Below are 21,092 nucleotides of genomic sequence, written 5' to 3'. Positions count from 1 at the left end.
TCCATTTTCTTTAACATCTCTTCTGCCTTAACACTAAACAAAGTATCATGCTGTAATGGACCATCCAATAATTTTACTTTAACATGGTCAAGTAAACTCTGTTCTTTCAACCAAACATGCCTTCGAACAACAGAGCCTGTAACTGCAGCTCTACAAGAAGTCTCTAATGAATCAAAACCACATTGCAGAGTATGCTTTCCCACTTGTTCAACTGCATGCAGTAAATCCTACATTTCCTTACTGTCAGGACTTTCTGTATTTGAAACCATTTTCTGTTTTAACAATGACATGAGGTACTGTTGATATTTAAGCATGTGAAACTGGCAGTTTAAAGCTCTTACAGCTAAAGTAGCAGAAGTGTAAACGTTTTCCCCCATCTGTCCAGAGCTCTGGAATCCCTATCCGAGGGGACAGGATTTTTAGCAGTGGAAGCCTTAACCCCTTTAGGACCCTGAGAAATTGTTTCTGGGACTGCAGCGGGGTTTTTGTAAAGAAGTTTATGAGAGTCAGGGACCCTGTAGTACCTGTCTGGCTTGACTGGTGTAGGGGGTAAAGAATCAGGAGACAGAATGGATTCAGAAAAAACATCAACAACAATATCAAGCACAGGGAGGATAGCCAGGGGCCTGTGCTGAGGCAATAAAAGGAAGTCTCTGAGCCTTTTCTTGGATTCTGAATAATCTTGGCTCTCCCAAGACTAAAGACCACTAAGGCCCTTATAAGCCTAGCTATGCAACCCAAACGTGACCCACACATTTTATTTACACAGAGGATGATTTACGGACTGCCTTTGTCCATCAGAGACATAGGCATCAGATTGGGGTGAATTTCCAATTACCCATCCATTGGTCCAAATTGCGGTTACAGGTTCACAAGTATACGCAAGGAGATACAATAATAGGTAGGAAGATGGTTTGGAAGAGATAGGAAGGTATAGAAGGTTAAAGGACAGTAGAATGGGTTAGAAGATGGGAAGATACATTGTCAGGGGAAGTGATATTAACCTGGAGAAGAGCAGCACTGCCATGTGTTGGCCAGGAAGGCTTTCAGGATAGAGCTAAAAGTGTGGTAGAGAGAAGCAGGCCCGATTTCTAGAGGAGACAGTTTCAGAAGACGCCTACAGTGTGTGAGCATAGTATTTTTTTTTCAACAGAATTAAGTGGTTTGTGGCTAGAGTTTCTTATCTTTAAGCTGTAATAGTCTATTAAGACGATAGAACTGGGCAGCATTTTTTAGCGCTAGACAGGGTGAATGATCCTGTAGAAATGTTAGTACCCGTGAGTTATGTCAGGTGCTAGGTTCGTTCTGATCATTTAGAGTCAGAAGTGCAGTGCAGTGATGTGAATAACAGGCTGTATTTGCTATGATTTTTTTTAACTTTATTACAGCATTGTTTGATCTTTGATTTTGTGAGGCCTGAAGGAGGAGGTAACTAGTGGTTAGAGTTATTTTTAGTTAAGTTGTGAGAACATTTTTGGCTCTATAAAACAAACCTGCTTTTCATAAAGTTTTGAATATGGAGGTCAAAAGTTGTCATCAACTGTCAAGCTTAACAGTTTAGTATGGGAGGTTACTTCGATTTAATTGCTGTTAAGAGTTGATTTTGAAGATGGATTTTTTTCATGGCTGAGTGATTTGGACAAGAACAGTAGTAGTTTGGATTGAGCAAGAGTCAATCATTATGAACCATTATTATTTTTCCAATTATTTCTACCATATTTTTAAACTGCGTTTTCATTTTATCCCAATCACTAGCTATTCCTTCTGAAGAAATTTCTATCTTCCACAGTAACTCTCAAATCATTTCTACTACCCATTCTTTAAATTCCTGTTGAAAACAGACAAGTAAGAATGTGTAATTATCTCATTTTTACTTCATTACCCTGCATCTTCACCTTAGCCTTTATTGGTGTATGGTCTGAAACAGTTACTGGATGTTTTCAATTAATACTTCTGTTAAATATAAATTATATCCAGTCTAATAAGTAAATTCTGAGTTCCTGCTGCAAAATTCATATTTTCCATTCCAACCATTATCATAATTCTTCAAAACCCTACAATCTTTTCTTATGTTTTCTCCTCTAGGTCTCCCCGACATACCCTTATTACTGAAAATCAGGTTCTAGTATCCACCTATAAATAATATTCCCTGTTGAAAGCTATTTCTCCCCAAATTAACTTAAGCTCTATAACAGCAGTTTTAGGTGGAATATAAATACACACTAATGTAACTCTCCTTCTCTTCCAATAATTCTATTACAACATATCTGCCATTACTGTCTTTCTTTCCCATCACTATCAGAGAACCTCTTGCAATCAGTTTTATTATCCTCTTTTCTTTGTCCCTGATACTCTGATGAATGTCCATTCTGAAAGCCTTTCTTTGCCAAATTCATGTTTATATTCAAATGAGTCTCCTGCAACACTGCTATTTGTAATCAACACCTCTTAATATAATTCAAAACTCACTGCTTTGGTCTATACCTGCAATGTTACTTACATTCCATGTTAAAACTGACAAGGCAGACATTCTGATAAAAGTTAACACTTTCACATTCTGCACAATGGAAACATATCTTGAAACTAACTTTCAACACACTTGCACATACCAATTCTTCTCAGGCTGATCTTGCATGTATTTGCTGCTTCTCATCTCTGAACTTGTGTCACATTTTCCTAGACTTTTCACTTCGATAAAAATATTCAACAAACAAAAAAAAAATAAAAATTAAATTTTCAATCCCTAGCCCCTTTTAACACAAGCAAACACACAAAACTATATACAGTTTCCAAAAAAAAAAAAAAAAAAAAAAAGAGTGTCTTACCATAACGTTCCATCTATGTTGTCGCTCTTCACAAATAAGTTTGCCTAAAACGGTGGCAGACAACTGGAGAAGGAGAGACCAGATGTGTGTCCCAATTATAAAGCCAGTCCTGGGAGAATTAGATCCACAGTCTCAGGATGGGGGAAGGAGGGAGGGAATGTCAAGGAATAGTGAAGATCAACACAGATGGAACGTTATGTTAAGACATAACTTCTTTATCTGATGTTGTCAATCTTCACATAGTCCTTGACTGTGGGACAAAGTCCCCAGCTACTTGCATCCTGGGAGGTCTTACGGAAGAATATTCCTAAGCACCATTGAACTGCATGATGCTTGTCCCCTAGAGACCTGATACAATTTATAACGAGTGATAAAGGTATGAGGAGAAGACCATGTGGCTGCTGCACAAATGTCATATAAAGAAGCTCTGGCATGAAAAACTGCAGAAGCTGCCACAGCTCTAGGTGAGTGGGCTTTTACTGGGCGTGGAAGGTGAAGTCCTTTTGAATGACAGATAAATGCAATACAATCTCTGAGCCATTTAGCTAAGGCAACCTTGGTAACCAGGTTACCTAAAGAAAGTGAAGAAAAGGCAACAAAATTGCTGGTCAAATTTTCTGAAATCCTTTGTTCTGTGAAGACAAAATCGTAGTTGTCTGTAGATGTTTAATAAATTAAAGGAATTATCCCCTTTATTGGAAAAATTAGGAAAAAAGACCGGTAGTTGTAGTGTTTTGATTGATATTAGATTCTGAGACTACCTTCTGTAAAAAGGATGGATTAGTCCTAAGGGAGACCCTACCTTTGTGAAATATTAGGTAGAAAGGTTTGCAGGACAAGGCCTGAATTTCAGATACCCTTCTGGCAGATGTAACAGCCACTAAGAATAAAGTTTTCCAAGTGAGAAACCAGGTCACATGTAGCTGATGGATTGAAAGGGGAAAGAGTAAGGGACTGAAGAACTAGTGTCTTTAAATGGAGGTCTTAACATTACGGCTCCCTTTTAAAACGGCTTTACAAAGTTTGTGTGACATCAGGGGATGACCCTTCAAAACCTATATGGAAGTTAGAAATTGCAGCTAGATTGACTTATTGTAGAGGCAGAAGAACCAGTTTGATAGAGGTTAGCTACAAAGTCCAAAACTTTATGAACTGGGATAATATATAAGGGTCAAGTTCATTACTGAGAGCCCATCTTGCAAATTTTTCCCATTTACTTTGATACAATTTCCTTGTCGAAGTTTTATGATGGGCCACAATGATTTGGCAGACAGGAGAAGAAAGGGAAGAATGCCTGGCAAACATGGGAATTGGAGAAGCCATGCAGTGAGCTTGAGATGATGGAGATTCGAATGAACCATTCCCTCTTGATGAGACAGTAGACCTGAACTGGGTCCAGCATCCATGGTTTCTGGAGTAGGTGAGGCCAAAGGAAGGGAAACCAAACTTGTTGAGGTCAAAAAGGGGCAATGAGGATTACTGTGTTCTCTGACTTCTTGGCTTTTCTTAGAAACTGGGACATCAGAGGGGTTGGGGGGAAGGCGTAGAGAAGACCGGGGGGCCAATCGTGGAGAAGAACGTCTCTGGACGACTCCCCCAGAGGGGGTGGGTTTAGGGCAAAGTAATTACTGCACTTATTGTTCAGAGGGGATGCAAATAGATCGCAGCAAGGTTGGCCCCAGTGACGAAAAATTTCCTTCGTCACCACAGGATTGAGAAACCACTCGTGAGGCACGAGAATAGTCCTGCTTAGTTTGTCTGCTATCACTTTGGAGCTCCCCGGAATATGCGTTGCTGTAAGATAGCAGTTGGAAGACATCACCCACTGCCAAACTCTGAGGGCTTCTCGACAGTGGGTAAGACTTGGTTCCTCCTTGTTTGTTGACGTACCAGACTACCTACATGTTTGTCAGTCTGAACTGCTTTTCCTAGAGAGGAAGGGCATCCTGAAATGCTAGCAACACTAATAGCACTGCCCTCATCTCTAGGATACTGATGTGCAAATTGTTCTCCATTTGGGACCACGTGCCTTGGACTGTCCTTCACCGATAATGCCCCCCATCTGTGAAGCATCCGTGGTCACTATGGCTTGGGGCTGTGAAAGAATGAATGGATGGCATGAAAGAATCTCGGAGGAGCCACCATGACAGTTCCTGTTTGCAGTGACTGGTAATAGAGATGTGGTGTGACACTAGATGATCTGCCAGACACCACTGGGAGGCTAGCAGCCACTGTAGAATTCTCATGTGATATCTGGCTAAAGGAACTACAGTGATTGAGGCCATCATCGAGCCTAATGCTTATAGGACCAATTTGGCTGGAACACTTTTGTTCTGGATAATCCGGCTGACCCGAGATTCGATCCTTTGTAGTCTTTCCAATGGGGGAGAAGCAAGATGTGCAACTGTATCCAACAGGGCTCAGATGAATTCTAGTTGTTGTGAAGGTTGTAAATTTGATTTTTTTCTAATTTACTGAAATATCTAGAGATGCATAGTGTAATCTTTTGCCTGTTCTATCGGGCACCTGGTGGTAGTGGTAAGGAGCCAGTCGAAGTATGGAAAAACTCAAAATCCTTGCAGTCTGAGAAGAGCTGTTACCACTGCCATGCATTTGGTGAACACCCTGGGAGCTGAGGTGAGTCCAAAGGGCAGTGCTCTGAACTGGAAATGACTTGCACCCAGCCAGAAGCACAGGAATCTCCTGGAGTATTTGCCCATTTTTATGTGGTAATACACATCCTGGAGATCTATAGAGCACATCCAATCTTCTTTTTCTAAGAATGGAAGTATAGACTGTACTGAGACCATCTGAAATTTGGTTTGCTGAACTGCCTTATTGAACTGGCAGAGATCCAAAATGGGTCTCCAGTCCCGTTTTACTGAGCACTAAAAAGAATTTTGAGTAAAACCCAGATCCTATTTGGTCTGGTGGGACATTTTGGATTACTCTTTTCTCGAGCATTTTTTTTTTTTTTTGCATTTCTACTACCGCTGCTTCCCTGTGACTGGGTGGAACATACGGAAGTCTTTTTTGGGGTTTTGGACTTGAAAAACGTGAAATATTGTAACCTCTGGAAATGATTCCTTGCACCCATTTTTCTGATGTTATGAGCTGCCAAGCAGGTTGGTGCAGGGATAATTGTTCCCCGACTGCCTCCAAAAGAAGGCAATTGGTCCTCTGTTCAGGAGTGCTGGTAGAGGTACCAGAGAAAGAATCTCTGGACACCTGCTTCTGTGGGCCACCTCTGCCTCAAGGGCAGCATCTTCCATTATTACTTCCCCCTCTGCCCTGGGGGAAGTGTTTGCCATGTGAATCTTGGAAAGGCCCCTGGGACATCTTAAACCATAGCCTCCCACTTCTCTGGTTCCTGATGTAGGGCCGCTGAGGAGTGGAGAAGCATACACCTACGGCAGAAAGGGTCTTCCCATCCTTCTTACATCTGGCTAGTGTGTCTTACTTTAGAACCAAATAGGGATGATCTGTCAAATGGAGTGTTGAAGAATGATGATTTAAATGGCTCCCAAAGCACACAAGCACATCCAGGCGTGTCTTGTAATGGCTACGCCTGAACTCGCTGCTCTTGTCGTCCCTTCGGCTGCATGGGCAATCAGGCTCATGGGCGAATTAGAAACTGCTTCAAGAGTGGTGAGCTGAGAAGTAACTTTGTCTCGTATCCCTTCAGCTGCTGCTCCAGACAGAGAATCTGAGAGCTCTTTCATCAGATCCCTCTGTAGCCTAGTGAAGTGCGCCATGCTGTTCAAGGACTTGAGAGCGAAGGTCGAAGTGTAAACGCGCTTCCCGACTCTATCCATAGTCCTAGTCTCCTTGTTAGAAGGAAGGATAGTAGGACTTTCCTCAGCAAGTTTCTTCTTTGTGGCTGCCACTATCACTATGGCATCTACGGGTATGCCCTTAGCCCAGTGTTGCTCTTCCTTGGGGCAGAAAGGATCTGGTCAGGTCTCTTGGGGATCAGTTAAATGGAGTCCGGCATCGTCCATGTCTACTGTGCAATCAGTTTAATGAGCTTGTCAGCGAGCGGAGAGATCCAAGAGGTAGAGGGTTGGGCACGAAAAGCCTCCAGGAATACAGACACCTTTGAAGAAAGTTGGAGGAAGACCAGCTACCCCTCTGTTTCAAGATTTTCAGGATGTCCCCGAAGGAAACCTCATCAGGGGGTGACCTTGGAGAAACTTTCCCTTCATCAAAGTCAGTATCCTCAGTGAAGGACTCCTCCTGGGAGTCCAAGTGCTTCCTCTTGCACTTTTCCTTTGCAGGAACTTCCTCGGGGCATGTTTTGGGGAAGTATCCAAAGAGGAAACCACTAAGGTTGGTCTTTCGTGGGACTTATGTGCCCTCGGCCCTAGGGATGAAACTAATGGAAGCTCTGGTCAAGGGGAAGTAGAAGTTTGGCCTGACAGGGATGGCAGACATTGGAAGACCACAATGGACAAGGCCTTCTCCATGATTCAGAAAGCCAGCCCCCCCGTAGAGTGTGGGAGCCAGGAACCAAATTAGACTCCTTTGGAACCATGGTCTTACCCTGCACCGAGGTGGCGACCCCTGAAACCAAAGCCTGGGTCGATCCAGCTAAAGCTTTAGCACCAAGGGTCATGGAAGGCTCCAAAATTAATAAAGTTGATCCATGCCACTTGGAACTGGCCACAAAGTCTCAACTCTGGGAGCCCTCCAGTTCTGAAAAAAAATGGAGGAGTTCAAGGCAATCCTTGGTTCCACAGAAAAGGCTCTTATCAGAACTGAGAGCTGGAGCCAGGGAAGTTGGTGCTGTGGGCTCCAATGACTCCATAGGAGCTGGAAAAGGAAAATGAGATGGTGTCATAAAAAGACTGGTCCCAGAGCCAACTTGGCTAGGAACTGAAGATAATCCCTCGCCGTCAGGAGCTGATTCATCAGTCTCATGATGTCCAATTCTGACAGACTCTTAGTGGATCGAACAAAGTCGAAGGAGACCTAGGTGGGTCTCAGTTCAAAAAAGGGGCTTGGTAGACGGTCCTTGAATAGGTCGATCGAAGCGGAGTATCTGCACCTAGGTAAGGGAGGTAAATCTGAGTGCTCCAGTACCAATACACTTTCCGGTGCCGAGACTGTTGGAGCTGAATTTAGTAGATGCCAAGTCCTTTTTGCCATTCATTGCCCAAGAAACTTTTGACACCGAAGGCTATTTCAATATTTTTTTAGGAGGTTCCGAGGAGGTACTTGGAACAGAATAAGATCTCTTTTTAGGCATTTTCCTATCGCACTTCTGGCATCTTTTAAATCAAGAAGTGCCCTTAGAAGGGATGTCTGATTTTTAAGCCATTAGAACAAGAAACACACACACACACACACACACACACACACACACACTGCTAAGAAAAATAACAGAAGAGGAGACTTTTTTTTAAAGGAAAAGAGAAAGCAAATACCAACTATGGTATTCAAGAAATACTTAACAGGTAAGAAAGAGTACCAACAATGGTACGCAAGAGAAAACTATCAATGCAGAAAATAAGAGGCAGAAAAAAACACTAAGATAAAAGAGAGAGAAACGGGTAGATTAAGTAATTGGAAGGCAGTTTTAAGATATATAAAGTAGATAAGAAGAAAACTTACTTTAATCAAATGCCAAAGCTCGAGAGCAGTCGTACGCATCTGACAAATGAAGCGGCAAATGAGAACAGAGGTAATTTAGACAGTAGCATTATAGGCAGAGCCTAGCTCAAGAGTTTGAAGTATATGGCACTGCCTGTCCCGAAGCTAGGAACCGTGCCCACAGCCAAGCATTACGTGAATATTGACGTCAGATGTGAAGTTCTCTTCATATAGGGGCAGGTGCGGCAAACAGACATTTACATCCACAGGCATCACCTATTCTAAATTCAGTTTTAATCATGCTACAGTCTGTGTTCCCTCTTGCACAGATATCATACGTCCTTATCTAATCACTACTTCCGCCTCAAATGTGAAAAATACCTTGCATGCTCTGAGTCAACTGACCCTTGGCCTTACAAAAAAGTGTAGTGACTACACTTAAATGAATAAGACAACTTGTGCACTGTTGTGTTTAACACATAAGTGCTAAGGCTGCTGGGATTGCAGATACTTGCAAATATGTTCACTTCCCTCACTGTTAAACAATTTACTTTCACTGAACTGCTTACTAATTCCCCTATACTAATTATGAAGTTTTTTTTTTTATATAGGTATAGGTTACTCAGCAGTGAACAGTATGAAGAACATCAATATAAAACTGTTATGCACTCTCAATAATATCAGCTGCTGAAACAAAAGAAACGCAATGCCATTATTTTATGCATAAACAAGCTGGAAAAGGCAAACTACTCCATGAAAAATGGCCATACCTCATAATTTTCCATCTCCATATCATCTACATCAAGATCCAAGCTGATTGTTGGCCCCACTGTGGCTGGTGGCATTGGAAGCATTGAACTGAGAAGACAAAATAAATGTCATATTTGTATTACAGCATGTTCTCTTGGGAGATGATCCAGTAAAATTTTTTCTAGTATTATTTTCAAAATTCTCCTTTCTCCACACCTTCTACTGGGGTCTGACAGGAGGTAACTGGAGAGTGCATGCTAGTCTTGTTAAAAAATGACATATCAAATGGATGGGAATTTTGATGACAGTGTGCGTGTCTGCACACACACACACACACACACACACACACACACACACACACACACACACACACACACACACACACACACACACACACACACACACTACATGCAGAAATGTTGCAGATCTGTCCCAAAAAGAAAAGTTCCTTAAATATCCATGATTAGTCTCTGGTCTTCTTCAGGAGAAGCCTGTTTCACCTGATGCTTAATATTTTAGCCACCATTCTGTTAAATAACAGAATCAGGATACTTTTCTCCCTTAAATATATCATTCTTTTAGTCGCACCAAAACCAAACTATTGATCGACTTCTCAGCCCCCTTCCTTCTCAGCTTCACTTATCAGGTGCTTTGGCTTACCCACACACCAGGTTTATCAAAAATGTGTGAATCTACACTGTGGGGGCAAGCATGATAAAAAGAGAGAGTTGAGGCAGTGGGGCAAAAAGGCATTCAATAAAGCACCATTTCAGCAGGCAAGAGGAGGTTTTTTTTCCATTTATCTCAAAGACAATTATATACACACCACACACACCCACCACACACAAACACTGATGTTTGGCTACAAAGGAGTTCATCTGGTCTCTGAAAGCCATCCTGGTAATGGCAGGAAATCGTGCAACCCACCCACTCTCCCCTAGAAAATGAGCTGATAATGAGTGCTCCATCCTTCCCAAGTTATAGCCTTTCAAGTACCCTTTGTGAATTCCAGTCATCTGTTTCACAAATGGAAATCCTGGAACTGTGCAGATGGGTCACGACACAGGTTATGTTGTTCAAGTGCAGTACTTAAAACCATAATGACAGCATCACAACTTGCGAAACAAAAAGAAAAACAGTAAAGTAGTTATGTGTATGATTTCTCAAACATGCATTCTTAATGCACAAGTTGATCTATGACTGGGTTAACCTGCTCTTAATCTTCACTTTGGCATTTTGTGCTCAAAATCCCCTGGACTAGGAGATACAGGTGTCCAAATCCCGACAATGCACTAGCCACCAAAATCTTTTAAGTTAACTCATCCACTTAGCAAGTACTCTTCTTCCAAATCATTTGACAATTACATTACTTAGAAAGATATATGTATACACCTGCCAAAATACAGAGAATAGCAGCAGCAGACAAACTAGAGGGCTGTGCAAGCAAAGGATACAATAGTGGGCATCTGTGATGAAATGGGGAGGGTCCTATCACATATCAACTGATACAACAATAAAATACCTATTACATTTAATATGAAGGCGTTTCCTTGGCAGACCTAACACTGGTATGAATCCTAAGCAGTCTAACTACCAGAGTGGAAGAAGTCATTCAGAATACTGAGTCCTGAAGTGAAACTATTAAAGGAGGCTTCACTTAAAAAAATAAAATCAAAGCAATGTTGGGTGAAGGAGTAAAACTGACAGCTAGGTGACTGTAGCCCATGCATTCATAGTGGAGATACATTTGAAGTAAGCACTGGAAGGAGCCATACTTAAGGTGGAGAGTCGTCTGAAACCAATAGTTTTATTGGCAAGTCTGCCATCTGATGACAAAAGATAATGCAGTTTGCAATTCAGCTGGAAAGAGTTTGCTTAGAAAATGCAAGACCTTACTTCCCTAGAGAAGCTGGCAAAAGTAAAGTTGTGTAAGGAACTAAACATAATTGTAGATGCTGGAGTTGAACACTGTTGCAGTACTAACTCTTGTGATTCCTGCCTACATGTCGGAAGGGGAGGAAGTCCACCAGGCCAAGAAGGGGAAGGTGAAAGCTCTGGTACTCAGGCTGGCCTTTGGGCTTCTGCTGGTATAAATCCTAAGGGTCAGTACTTCAGCAGTGAACTACGGCAGTTGTAGCTGGCCTACACCTGCACAACAGTTTGCAAAGAAACAAGCTCCAAAATCAAAGACTAGTCAAACTTCTTAAAAGTTGGTGTATCCTACCTGGGAGCAAGCTTATTTCCCCTTATTGCTAAACAATTAACCTAGACTGACACAATATTACTCACTAATTAAGTCACTAGAAATTTTTAGTTAACATCCCAGCAACTGACAATAACTATGTCTAGGATGAACTGCTTTAGTTGCTTGAAGTTGTTTCTCCTATTTCTTTAGTGTGGCAATCATGAGAGTAAACCAAGATGACATAACAACACAGTTTAGCTTAACGCTTCTCAATAAATTCCAACAGATATTTATACATAAGCAATCAAAATAAAAAGACCATCTTACAGAAAGTATGGCAGAATGTTGGTGTAGTAAGGAGGTGGTGGTGGAGGAGGTGCTAATGTCTGCTGCAGGCGATATCGCTGTGTGTTCATTCGTCGTGGCATTACATGAGGATATGGCTGTAAAAAAATACAAAGTACAGCAAACATGAAAAATGTAATCATGATGTTATCACTGTATCCTTTAGCACCTGGGAGAGGGAACAGCCAACTTTACGATTTAAGATAATTACATTAATGGCAGAAAGACCATCCACTGCACAACTCTCAACCTTTTACCTCCAGAATTAGAAGCAATAATAATAATGATAATGATAATAATGGTAATAATAATAGTAGTAATAATAGTAATACTATAGCAATAACCCACGCCTGGGTGTGGGTAATGCTAAATTTACCCACGGTTGGCGTGGTTTGGTCCCAACCGTGGGTAAATTTAGCATTACCCACACCCAGAAGTGGGTTATTGCTATTATACCATGACATTATTTAAGAAAAGAAACTATTACTTTTCTTAAATAATGGCATAGTATAATGCCTGTTTGCTGCCCTTCCGCAGATGTCTGGCATCCGCGGCAGTTCTGATGTATTGAGAGACACTAAAAAAAAGCAACGGAGATCTTGCTTTCTCCGTTATTTTTTAAAACACTGTCTCGCTATGTTAAATGGGTTTAACATAGCGAGACAGCTTTAAAATAAGCAACGGAGATCTCCGTTGCCTATTTTAAAGCTGTCTCGCTATGTTAAACCCATTTAACATAGCGAGACAGTGTTTTAAAAAAACGAGTTATACTAATGGAAAAAAGTCCGGGCGACTGGACCTTTTTCCATTAGTATAACTCGATTTACAACGGGCACGCTGGCCAATCAGCGTGCACGTTTTGGGGGGATCATGGTATAATAATAATAATAACAACAACTAGGGAGAAATGCCAACAATGGGGACACTTAAAATGCTGGTACTATTAATGCAGAACTTTTCAAAACAAAAAATGCCCACCTTTTTACCACCTTTACTGAATTATCACTTAAGACACAGGCAAACATACATTTATACAAAAGAAAACAAACCATGTTGGCATGTTCAATTGCAAACATTATACAATCATCACTTCCAACATTACATAAATTGCTCACTTTCTACCATCCCTTAAACCTCACTCCTCCTCCAAAACATTCTACATGTGTTGTTCCCACAATTTCCATTTTTTATGTAATTTGCTCCTAACCCTTTTCTAAAGGTGCCACTTCCAGTTCTTTTACCTCTCTTACAATATTCAGTACTTCAAAAAGTTAGTTTACACTTGATATCCATTTTCTTGTCATTTTTGGCTGTCACTGGAATGAAACTTAACAAGGGCAATTCAGATCTTGTATCCTGGCTCAGAAAATAATTTCCTTAGTCACACCCATTTGCTCATGCAATGAATCTGACGCAGTACTCTGTGGGGAATTTTTAGTCTGCCGACTCATACTCCCAAAAAAGTTTACACACCCCTGTTAAAATGCCAGGCTTTTAGGATATAAAAAATGAGACTACAATAAATCAGGTTAAAACTTTCCCCACCTTTAATGTGACCTATAACCTTCTAAAATTCAATTGAAAAACAAACAAATCTGTTAGGGGGAAAAAAAAAAAAAACGTACAATATGCTGGTTGCTTACGTGTGCATACCCTTAAACTAATTTGTTGTGTATGCACACCCTTAAACTAATACTTTGTTGAAGCACCTTTTGATTTAATTACATCATTCAGTCTTCTTGTGTACACATCTGCCATCAATTAAAGAGACTCTTGATTAACCCCAAATCAAGTTCAGCTGTCCTAGTAGGATTTTCCTGACATTTACTCGGTTGCCTGCTACAGCAAAAGCCATGGTTCGCAGTGAGCTTACAAAGTGTCAAAGGGATCTCATTGTTGAAAGGCATCAGACAGGAGAAGGGTGCAAAAAAATTTCCACAGCATTGGATATACCATGGAACACAGTGAAGACAGTCATCAAAAAGTGGAGAATATATGGGACAACAGTGACGTTGGACATCCCTCCAAAACTGATGAAAAGACTAGACGAAAACTGGTCAGGGAGGCTGCCAAGAGACCTACAGCAACACTGAAGGAGCTGCAGGAATTTCTGGCAAGTACTGGTTGTGTACTACATGTGACAACAATCTCCCATATTTTCCATATGTCTGGACTATGGGGTAGGGTTGCAAGATGGAAGCCTTTTCTTACACAGAAAAACATCCAGGCCTGGCTAAAATGTGAAAAACAGTACATAAAGTTTCCCAAAAGCATGTGGGAAAATGTGTTATGGTCTGATGAGACCAAGGTTGAACTTTTTGGCCACATTTCCAAATGGTACGTTTGGTGCAAAAACACTTTGCATCACCAAAAGAACACCATCCCCATGGTGAAGCATGGTGGTGGCAGTATCATGCTTTGGGGTTGCTTTTCTTCAACTGGAACTGGGGCTTTAGTCAAGGTGAAAAAAATTATGAACAGTTCCAAATACCAGTCACATTTGGCCCAATTCCTTCAGGCGTCTGCTAGAAAGCTGAAGATTAAGAGGAATTTCACCTTTCAACACGACAATGACCCTAAGCATACATCCAAATCAACAAAAGAATTGCTTCACCAGAAGAAAAGTAAAGCTTTGGAATGGCCCAGCCAGAGCCCAGACCTAAATCTAATAGAAAATCTGTGGGGTGACCTGAAGAGGGCTGTGCACAAGAGATGCCCTCACAATTTGACAGATCTGGAGCACTTTTGCAAGGAAGAGTGGGCAAGTACTGCCAAGTCAAGATGTGCTATGCTGATAGACTCCTACCCAAGAAGACTGAATGCTGCAATTAAATCAAAATGTGCTTCAACAAAGTATTAGTTTAAGGGTGTGCACGCACAACAAAGTATTGGTTTAAGGGTGTGCACACTTACGCAACCACAGTACTGTACGTTTTTTATTTTTTATATTTTCCCCCTAACAAATTTGTTTGTTTTTCAATTGAATCGTACAGGTTATAGGTCACATTACATGTGGGAAAAGTTTTGAAATTATTTATTGTGGTCTCATTTTTTATATCACAAAAACCAGGCATTTTAACAGGGGTGTGTAAACTTTTTATATCCACTGTATATTCTCCCAGTTACCTCTTTCTCCCCAATCACACCTTCAACATTTACTTTCTACTCAAGGAAAAATTCTTTGGAGGTGGCTTGAGGTATAAAATACATACGCAAGCACTTCCAAGCAAATAATCTAGCTCTTCTAGACTTTGCTGCACATTTGTGACCCATACATATGTCCTCCCATTGTTTCACTGTAAATTGCTTATCCATTCTCTCTTCCCAATGTTTTCTAACCTCCTAAGACCGAATCTTATACTTATGTGCAATATTTTATATGTCTTAATAATTATCCCTTTTTAACAACTTGTTTTAAATTAAACTAAAAAAAAAAAAAATACCAGAGCAGGTGTTTCACTAAGGATTCCCATATTCCTTTCTCTTTTCCTATATTTGAGATATCAATCCCTGACAAGAAAGGCAGTCTCTACCCTGCAGTCTAAATGTCTTCTTGGCCTCTTCCCATTCTATTACCTTTCCCTCTCTAGTTATTTGCTACTTGTACCTTGGCTCCTCTGCCAGTTTTCTCAAGTAAATTCCAGTCCCCTCTTGCCTACTCTCTCTGCACCCCTTAACTGCCATCATCTCTATCGGCCTATTATCTTTCTACATTCTTATGCTGGCTTAGGTCTTAGAATACTTACTGCTACTTTATGAATATAGTATTCTGTATGGCTGCTATTCTCCTTAAGGATCTGCATTCAAAATCCCACACTGTTTCTTGAATATCCCCCTGCTTAGCATTCTATTTATGGTATGTACATGATTCTTAACGATGTAGCTATAAAATATCAATTCAAATCACATAATTTTAAAACTTGCTCTACTGATTGGAAGGATCAAGTTTTATCCCACTTGACCTCCTCTTCCCTTCCCAGATAAAATCATTTATTAAATTACTGTCCATAATTCCTATGATTGATAAAAATACATCTGATCTGCATATAAAACTAAAGGGAATAAAAACAGTTTTAATGATTGTATCTTGTTATTCATAGTCATAAACAATACAAAACTGAGCAACTGGAAGCTCTTAACTTTTGTTTCGTCGTTTCTCACATATCCTTAGCTGTCACAACAGAATCATTTTTAACACATACTCCTAAATACTTTTTAACTTCTTGCGTACTCAAATATGGGTACTGCCAAACCAAATTAGTGAGTGGGTACATAGAGTTTACAGCTATAGCCTTTGCTTGCCTCATTAATTTTATATCCTCAAAAGAGATGAAACTGAGAATGTACCACAACAGTGAGACATCCTTTTCTGGTTTTATCAAGTATAAAATAATAACTGCCTGCAAATGAAGCCAACCATTCACGATTAGCATACCAATTCTATCCTGAATTTCGGAGTCTCTTATTTTCTTTGCTAACAACTCTAAATATAACACAAATAAAGGAGAAAATAGGACATCCCCTGCCTGGTTCCTCTATTCAGACAACTTATCAGAGAGGAACCTTCCCACTTTAATTTTTTTAACTAAGAAAAGACCAAAAGTCCTTAAAGGTCCAAACTGCACCAACAGCAAATAAACTAGAAAAAAATAACAGCAGGACCACCACAGCTAAAAGCATCAGATTTAATGGATGATGAGAGCTTTTGCGTTCTAAAATGAACTCATCAGATCTAAAACACAGTTCAAACAACAGACTGAAATATACATACTCAACCAGTCATGGTATAGAACAAACAAATTAATGAATCAATTTATGTCCTTCTAGTGCAGGCTTTAAAGGGACAGAACCATTCAGCCCCGGATACCTATCTGCTTGCAGTTTTAAAATCCACAGTAATTCGGCATGTTCTGTACATCTTATAATATCACCTCCCCTACTATTAGGATAGATATTTTGCAAAATTTTAAAAGAAAATATATGTCCTGAATTTTCTAAAGTATGTCTAGCTAAAGCATTTCTGAGATCACTTCTAATGTCATATAAATGTCTTTTAACCCTATCTTTTAGCTTTGTTTGTTTTTCCCGCATAAAAACTTGTGTGCAGGAATTACAGGTAGCCAAGTAAATGACATTTTCAATACAACAGTCATAATATCTATGAGGTGTAAAAACAAAACTTAACCTAGTATGACTAAAAGTATGTTCCTCAGAAATAAACTTACATAAACTACAATTATGACCGGCATAAGTACCACCCCTCATAGAAAACATATTAAGCCTTTGTTTGGCCTTATAAATCCCCCTACATAACTCTCTTCAAATTCAGAGCATTTCTATATAAGAAGCTAGGAGATTCACCTACACAGGATATAGTTTTTTTTTTTAATCCACAGTAAAAAATTTTCAGTTCTTTCGTACTATATGCCAAATAGGACATACAGCATTAGTGCATTTCATAGCAAATCTCACTTTATTTTCAGTACGTTTTATTTTTTCTTGAGCAGTGACAGAAGATCCTTGTGTGAGATATTTATAAGTACTATCCTTGCCATCATACACCAATTTCTTATCAACATCTATCATGTTACTATCATAGCCCCTTTGTGTAAAATTCAGAGACATATCTTCTATAGTAGTCTTAAATCTAGCATCTAAAGTACATAGTCTGGAGGCTCTCGAACTGCCCTTTCACTATGTTAGTATAGTTGTGTCTAGGGTGCATACTGTCTCTAGTTAACAGATTATTCTTCCAACATTCCTTGCGATAGTGACAGCTTTCTAAAGCACCATTGGCATCAATTTCTAAATGTACGTTCAAAAAATCAATAGCCATATCCAAGCATGACATAGTAAAACTCAAAAAAATTGGTGTTATTGTTTAAATAATCCACAAGCAAATCTAGTTCGCTCCTTGGGCCCTCCCATACAATAAAGACGTTGTCAACAAAGTGACGATAGAAGATTAGGTGTTAGGTAAACTCATTAACACAAAAAACTCTCACCTTCCCATTTACTCAAAACTAAATTCATGTATGAATTTGCACAGGGGGTGCCCATGGCAACCCCCCCCCCCACTTTTGCAAATAAATACTGTCTCCATACATAAACATTGTTATTCAAAACAAGATCTAACAAAAGACATACAATATTTATAGTTGCAGTAGTATATTCACTTTTATGTGTTAATATGTCTTATGGCTTCAATGCCAAACTCATTAGGTATGGATGTAAAGAGACTCTTTATATCCAAGGTTACCAACATTGAGCCTCTGATACTACCCTTTTGTGACATAAAACTATGTAGATCATTTGAAAACTGTCTAGTGTCTTTAAGAACATGTGGAGACATACAATTATTTTCAATTACTTCTCTATATAAATAGAGCAGGGTTGTGTCACCCATCCTATGCCAGCATCAATAGGCCGTAAGGAAGGATTAATGCCATCCTTGTGCAACTTTGGTAACCCTTTAATCACCAACCGGAACTACATGCTTTACGACATACAAGGCATCATATAAAGATTTAGCAAACATTCTATTCATCAGCAACTCAAAGTACATCATGCACATATTTAATAATGTCCTGTAGCTTCACATTGGTTATTTTCATATATGTAGTCTCTTCCTCTAACATTCTTAGCATACGTTTATAATAATCAGTGTAATTCTCAACGACAATGGATTCAGCAGGCAAAATGCAGATGGCACTGTTCTCTTTCAGAGTCAATAATGCTCGCTGTTCCGCCTTACTTAAGTTATAAAAATTCTTCTTATGTGATTAGAGAAGAAAAGAACATACATCTTCTTCACAGGCTTTCACAAAGGCGTTTACATGCGGAGGTAGTTGTGGTACAAAAGTACTAATTTTTTTCATTTCTGCATTATTAATGGGGACTATTTTCAAACATTAATTTAAGTGCTACATTGTGTGCAAAAAGTCTCAAATCTAAGAGAACTTCACTCACTTCAGAAGATGTAGCAGGGATGAAAGATAAGCCCTTGTTCAATAGCAAATGTTCCTCTGGGCTTAACACAACAGGAAAATTAAAAACCAGACTGTTCATTTTCGTACCTTCCCATTTTTTGTGTCCTGTCCGATGACAACTTCTGCTTGTGGCGCCCTCTGCTGGTGGATCACGAACCTCGCCTTATCCTTGTCATGGCTGGTAGCTTGGAAAAAAAAAACAGGTCGGTAGCCTTAGCAACATTTGGTCTCGCCCCAAACAGCTCATAGTTTTTGAGCACACTTTCCTCACGAAAATCATCACCGGTGAGAGCTGTATTGCCTTTTCCAGCACAGTTCTCGCATACAACAGGAGTAGCAGCAACATGTGAGAGCTCTACGTTATTAGAAGGCAAATTATCAGCTAGAGCAGATGTGAATTCATCATTGGAACATGAGGCACCATTCACATAATGCAGAAAAGAAAAAAAACGAGTACTTTTGTACTACAACTACCTCTGCATGTAAACACCTTTGTGAAAGCCTGTAAAGATGATATATGTTCTTTTCTTCTCTCATCACATAAGAAGAATTTTTGTGTGTTGAACTGCCAGAGAAACATCGGGAAGCCTGGCCAAGACCGGAAGTGGAGAAACCAAGCTGTGAGCTTGAGAGTTTGAATGGAAGGATGGAGAGCCCTCGACTGATGCATCAAAAGATCTGACACTGGGTCCAAGATCCAGGGCTCCCCCTGCAGGTGAGGCCAAAGGAATGGGAACCATATCTGACAAGGCCAGTAAGGGGCACTGAGGATCAACTTGCAACCCAATGACTGTGCTTTCTAAAGAACCTTGGGGATCAGGGGAAAAGGTAGAAAGGTGTAAAGCAGTCCCAGGGTCCAGTCATGAACCAGTGCATCTCTGGGTGACTGCCCCGGTGGTGGGACTAGGGCAAAGTAGCTGCTGCATTGTTGTTGAGGGGGTGGCAAACAGATCACAGCATGGCTGGTCATATTTGCAAAAAAATCAAGTCCACAAATTCCTGCTTCAGGGACCACTTGTGAGGCATCAGGATAGCCTGGCTGAGCTTGTCCGCTATCATGCTGGATATCCCCGGGATGTGCGTTGTAACCAGAAAGCATTGGGAAGACATCGCCCATTGCCAAACTTGTAGAGCCTCTCAAGGGGTAAGACCTGGTTCAACCCTGTTTGTTGATGTACCATACTACCAACATATTGTCTGTCTGAATTGTTATAGTCCCTGTAGGTAGAGAGTCCTGAAGTGCTTGCAATGCCAGAAGCACCGCTCATCTCCAGGACACTGATGTGCAAGTGGCACTCGTGTTCCTGCCAAGTCCCTTGAACACTCTGTCCCAGATAATGCCCCCCCCACCCTATCTGGGAAGTGTCCAACACTCTGTCCCAGATAATGACCCCCACCCTATCTGGGAAGTGTCCATGGTCACTGTGGCTACAGGTTGGGGGGTAGAAATGGCTTGCTTATTTTTACCGTAGGGGAGTGAAGCCACCACTCCAGATCCTTTCTGCAGGATTCTGTGATCAGAATCTGATGTGACATGGGTAAATCCTGAAATGACCATTGTGCAAAGAGGAGCCACTGCAGAATTCTCATGTGGAAGTGAGCCATAGGGACCAGAGTGATTGTCGCTGCCATAGAACCCAAGACCTTGAGGACAAATCTTGCCTGAATTCTCTTTTTTGTCAACAGCACTGCAACTTGGCTGGCGACGGGTTGTTAATTTTTTTTTTTTTTTTTTTGTGGCAGCTTTGCTATTATGGTCCTTGTGTCTAAATCTGCCCCTATAAAGGTAATATATTGACAAGGTAACAAGGCAGACTTTTCGTAGTTTATGGTTATCCCTAGTTGAGAACATGAGTGAATTGTGGATTCCATTGCCTTTATTAGCTGATGCTCGGTGGTGGCAGGGGGAGCCAGTCGTCTAGATATGGAAACTCCGGAATCTTAGACGACCTCAGGTGAGCCAAAACTACTGCCATGCATTTGGTGAACACCCTGGGGGCTGTGGTGAGACTAAAGGGCAGCGCTCTGAACTGATCTGGCTCCCAGCCAGAAGCGTAGATATCTCTTTGACAGTCTGTCCATTTTTACATGGTAGTACACATCCTGGAGATCGATAGAGCACATCCAATTGTCCTGTCCCAGAAAGGTAAGAATGGACTGCAGTGTTACCATCTGGAGCTTAGTTATTTTGACTGAGTTGTTCAGCCTGCTGAGATCCACTATGGGACTCCAGTCCCCTATTTTCTTTGGAACTAAAAAGATCCTTGAGTAAGTTCCAGATCCGATTTGGTCTGTGGGGACTTCCTAAATGACTCTTTCTTATCAACCTTTGAACCTCTAGGTTTGCTTGATCCCGAAGATTGGGTGGAACATCTGGAATAGAGTGTTGTCTTTTTTGACAGGGGA

At 40.6% G+C, this 21,092-nt stretch overlaps 1 protein-coding gene across 1 annotated transcript in view; it reads right to left on the bottom strand.

Annotated features, from left to right (window-relative positions):
• RNF44 (ring finger protein 44) overlaps positions 1 to 21,092 on the bottom strand; it is a 985,912-nt gene that overhangs the window by 504,684 nt on the left and 460,136 nt on the right. The window contains exons 4-5 of the mRNA XM_044069361.1: positions 11,680 to 11,795; positions 9,188 to 9,275 (exon numbers count right to left, since the gene is read on the bottom strand). Coding sequence (XP_043925296.1) covers positions 9,188 to 9,275; positions 11,680 to 11,795 — 204 coding nt within the window. The remainder of the gene's footprint in view (positions 1 to 9,187; positions 9,276 to 11,679; positions 11,796 to 21,092) is intronic.

This window comes from Protopterus annectens, chromosome 4.part0 (genome assembly GCF_019279795.1).
Source record: "Protopterus annectens isolate FY-2018-M chromosome 4.part0, PAN1.0, whole genome shotgun sequence".
NCBI classification, from domain to species: domain Eukaryota; kingdom Metazoa; phylum Chordata; order Ceratodontiformes; family Protopteridae; genus Protopterus; species Protopterus annectens.
The sequence above is the reverse complement of the archived record's forward strand: the minus strand, read 5'-3'. Positions and strand labels throughout refer to the sequence as shown.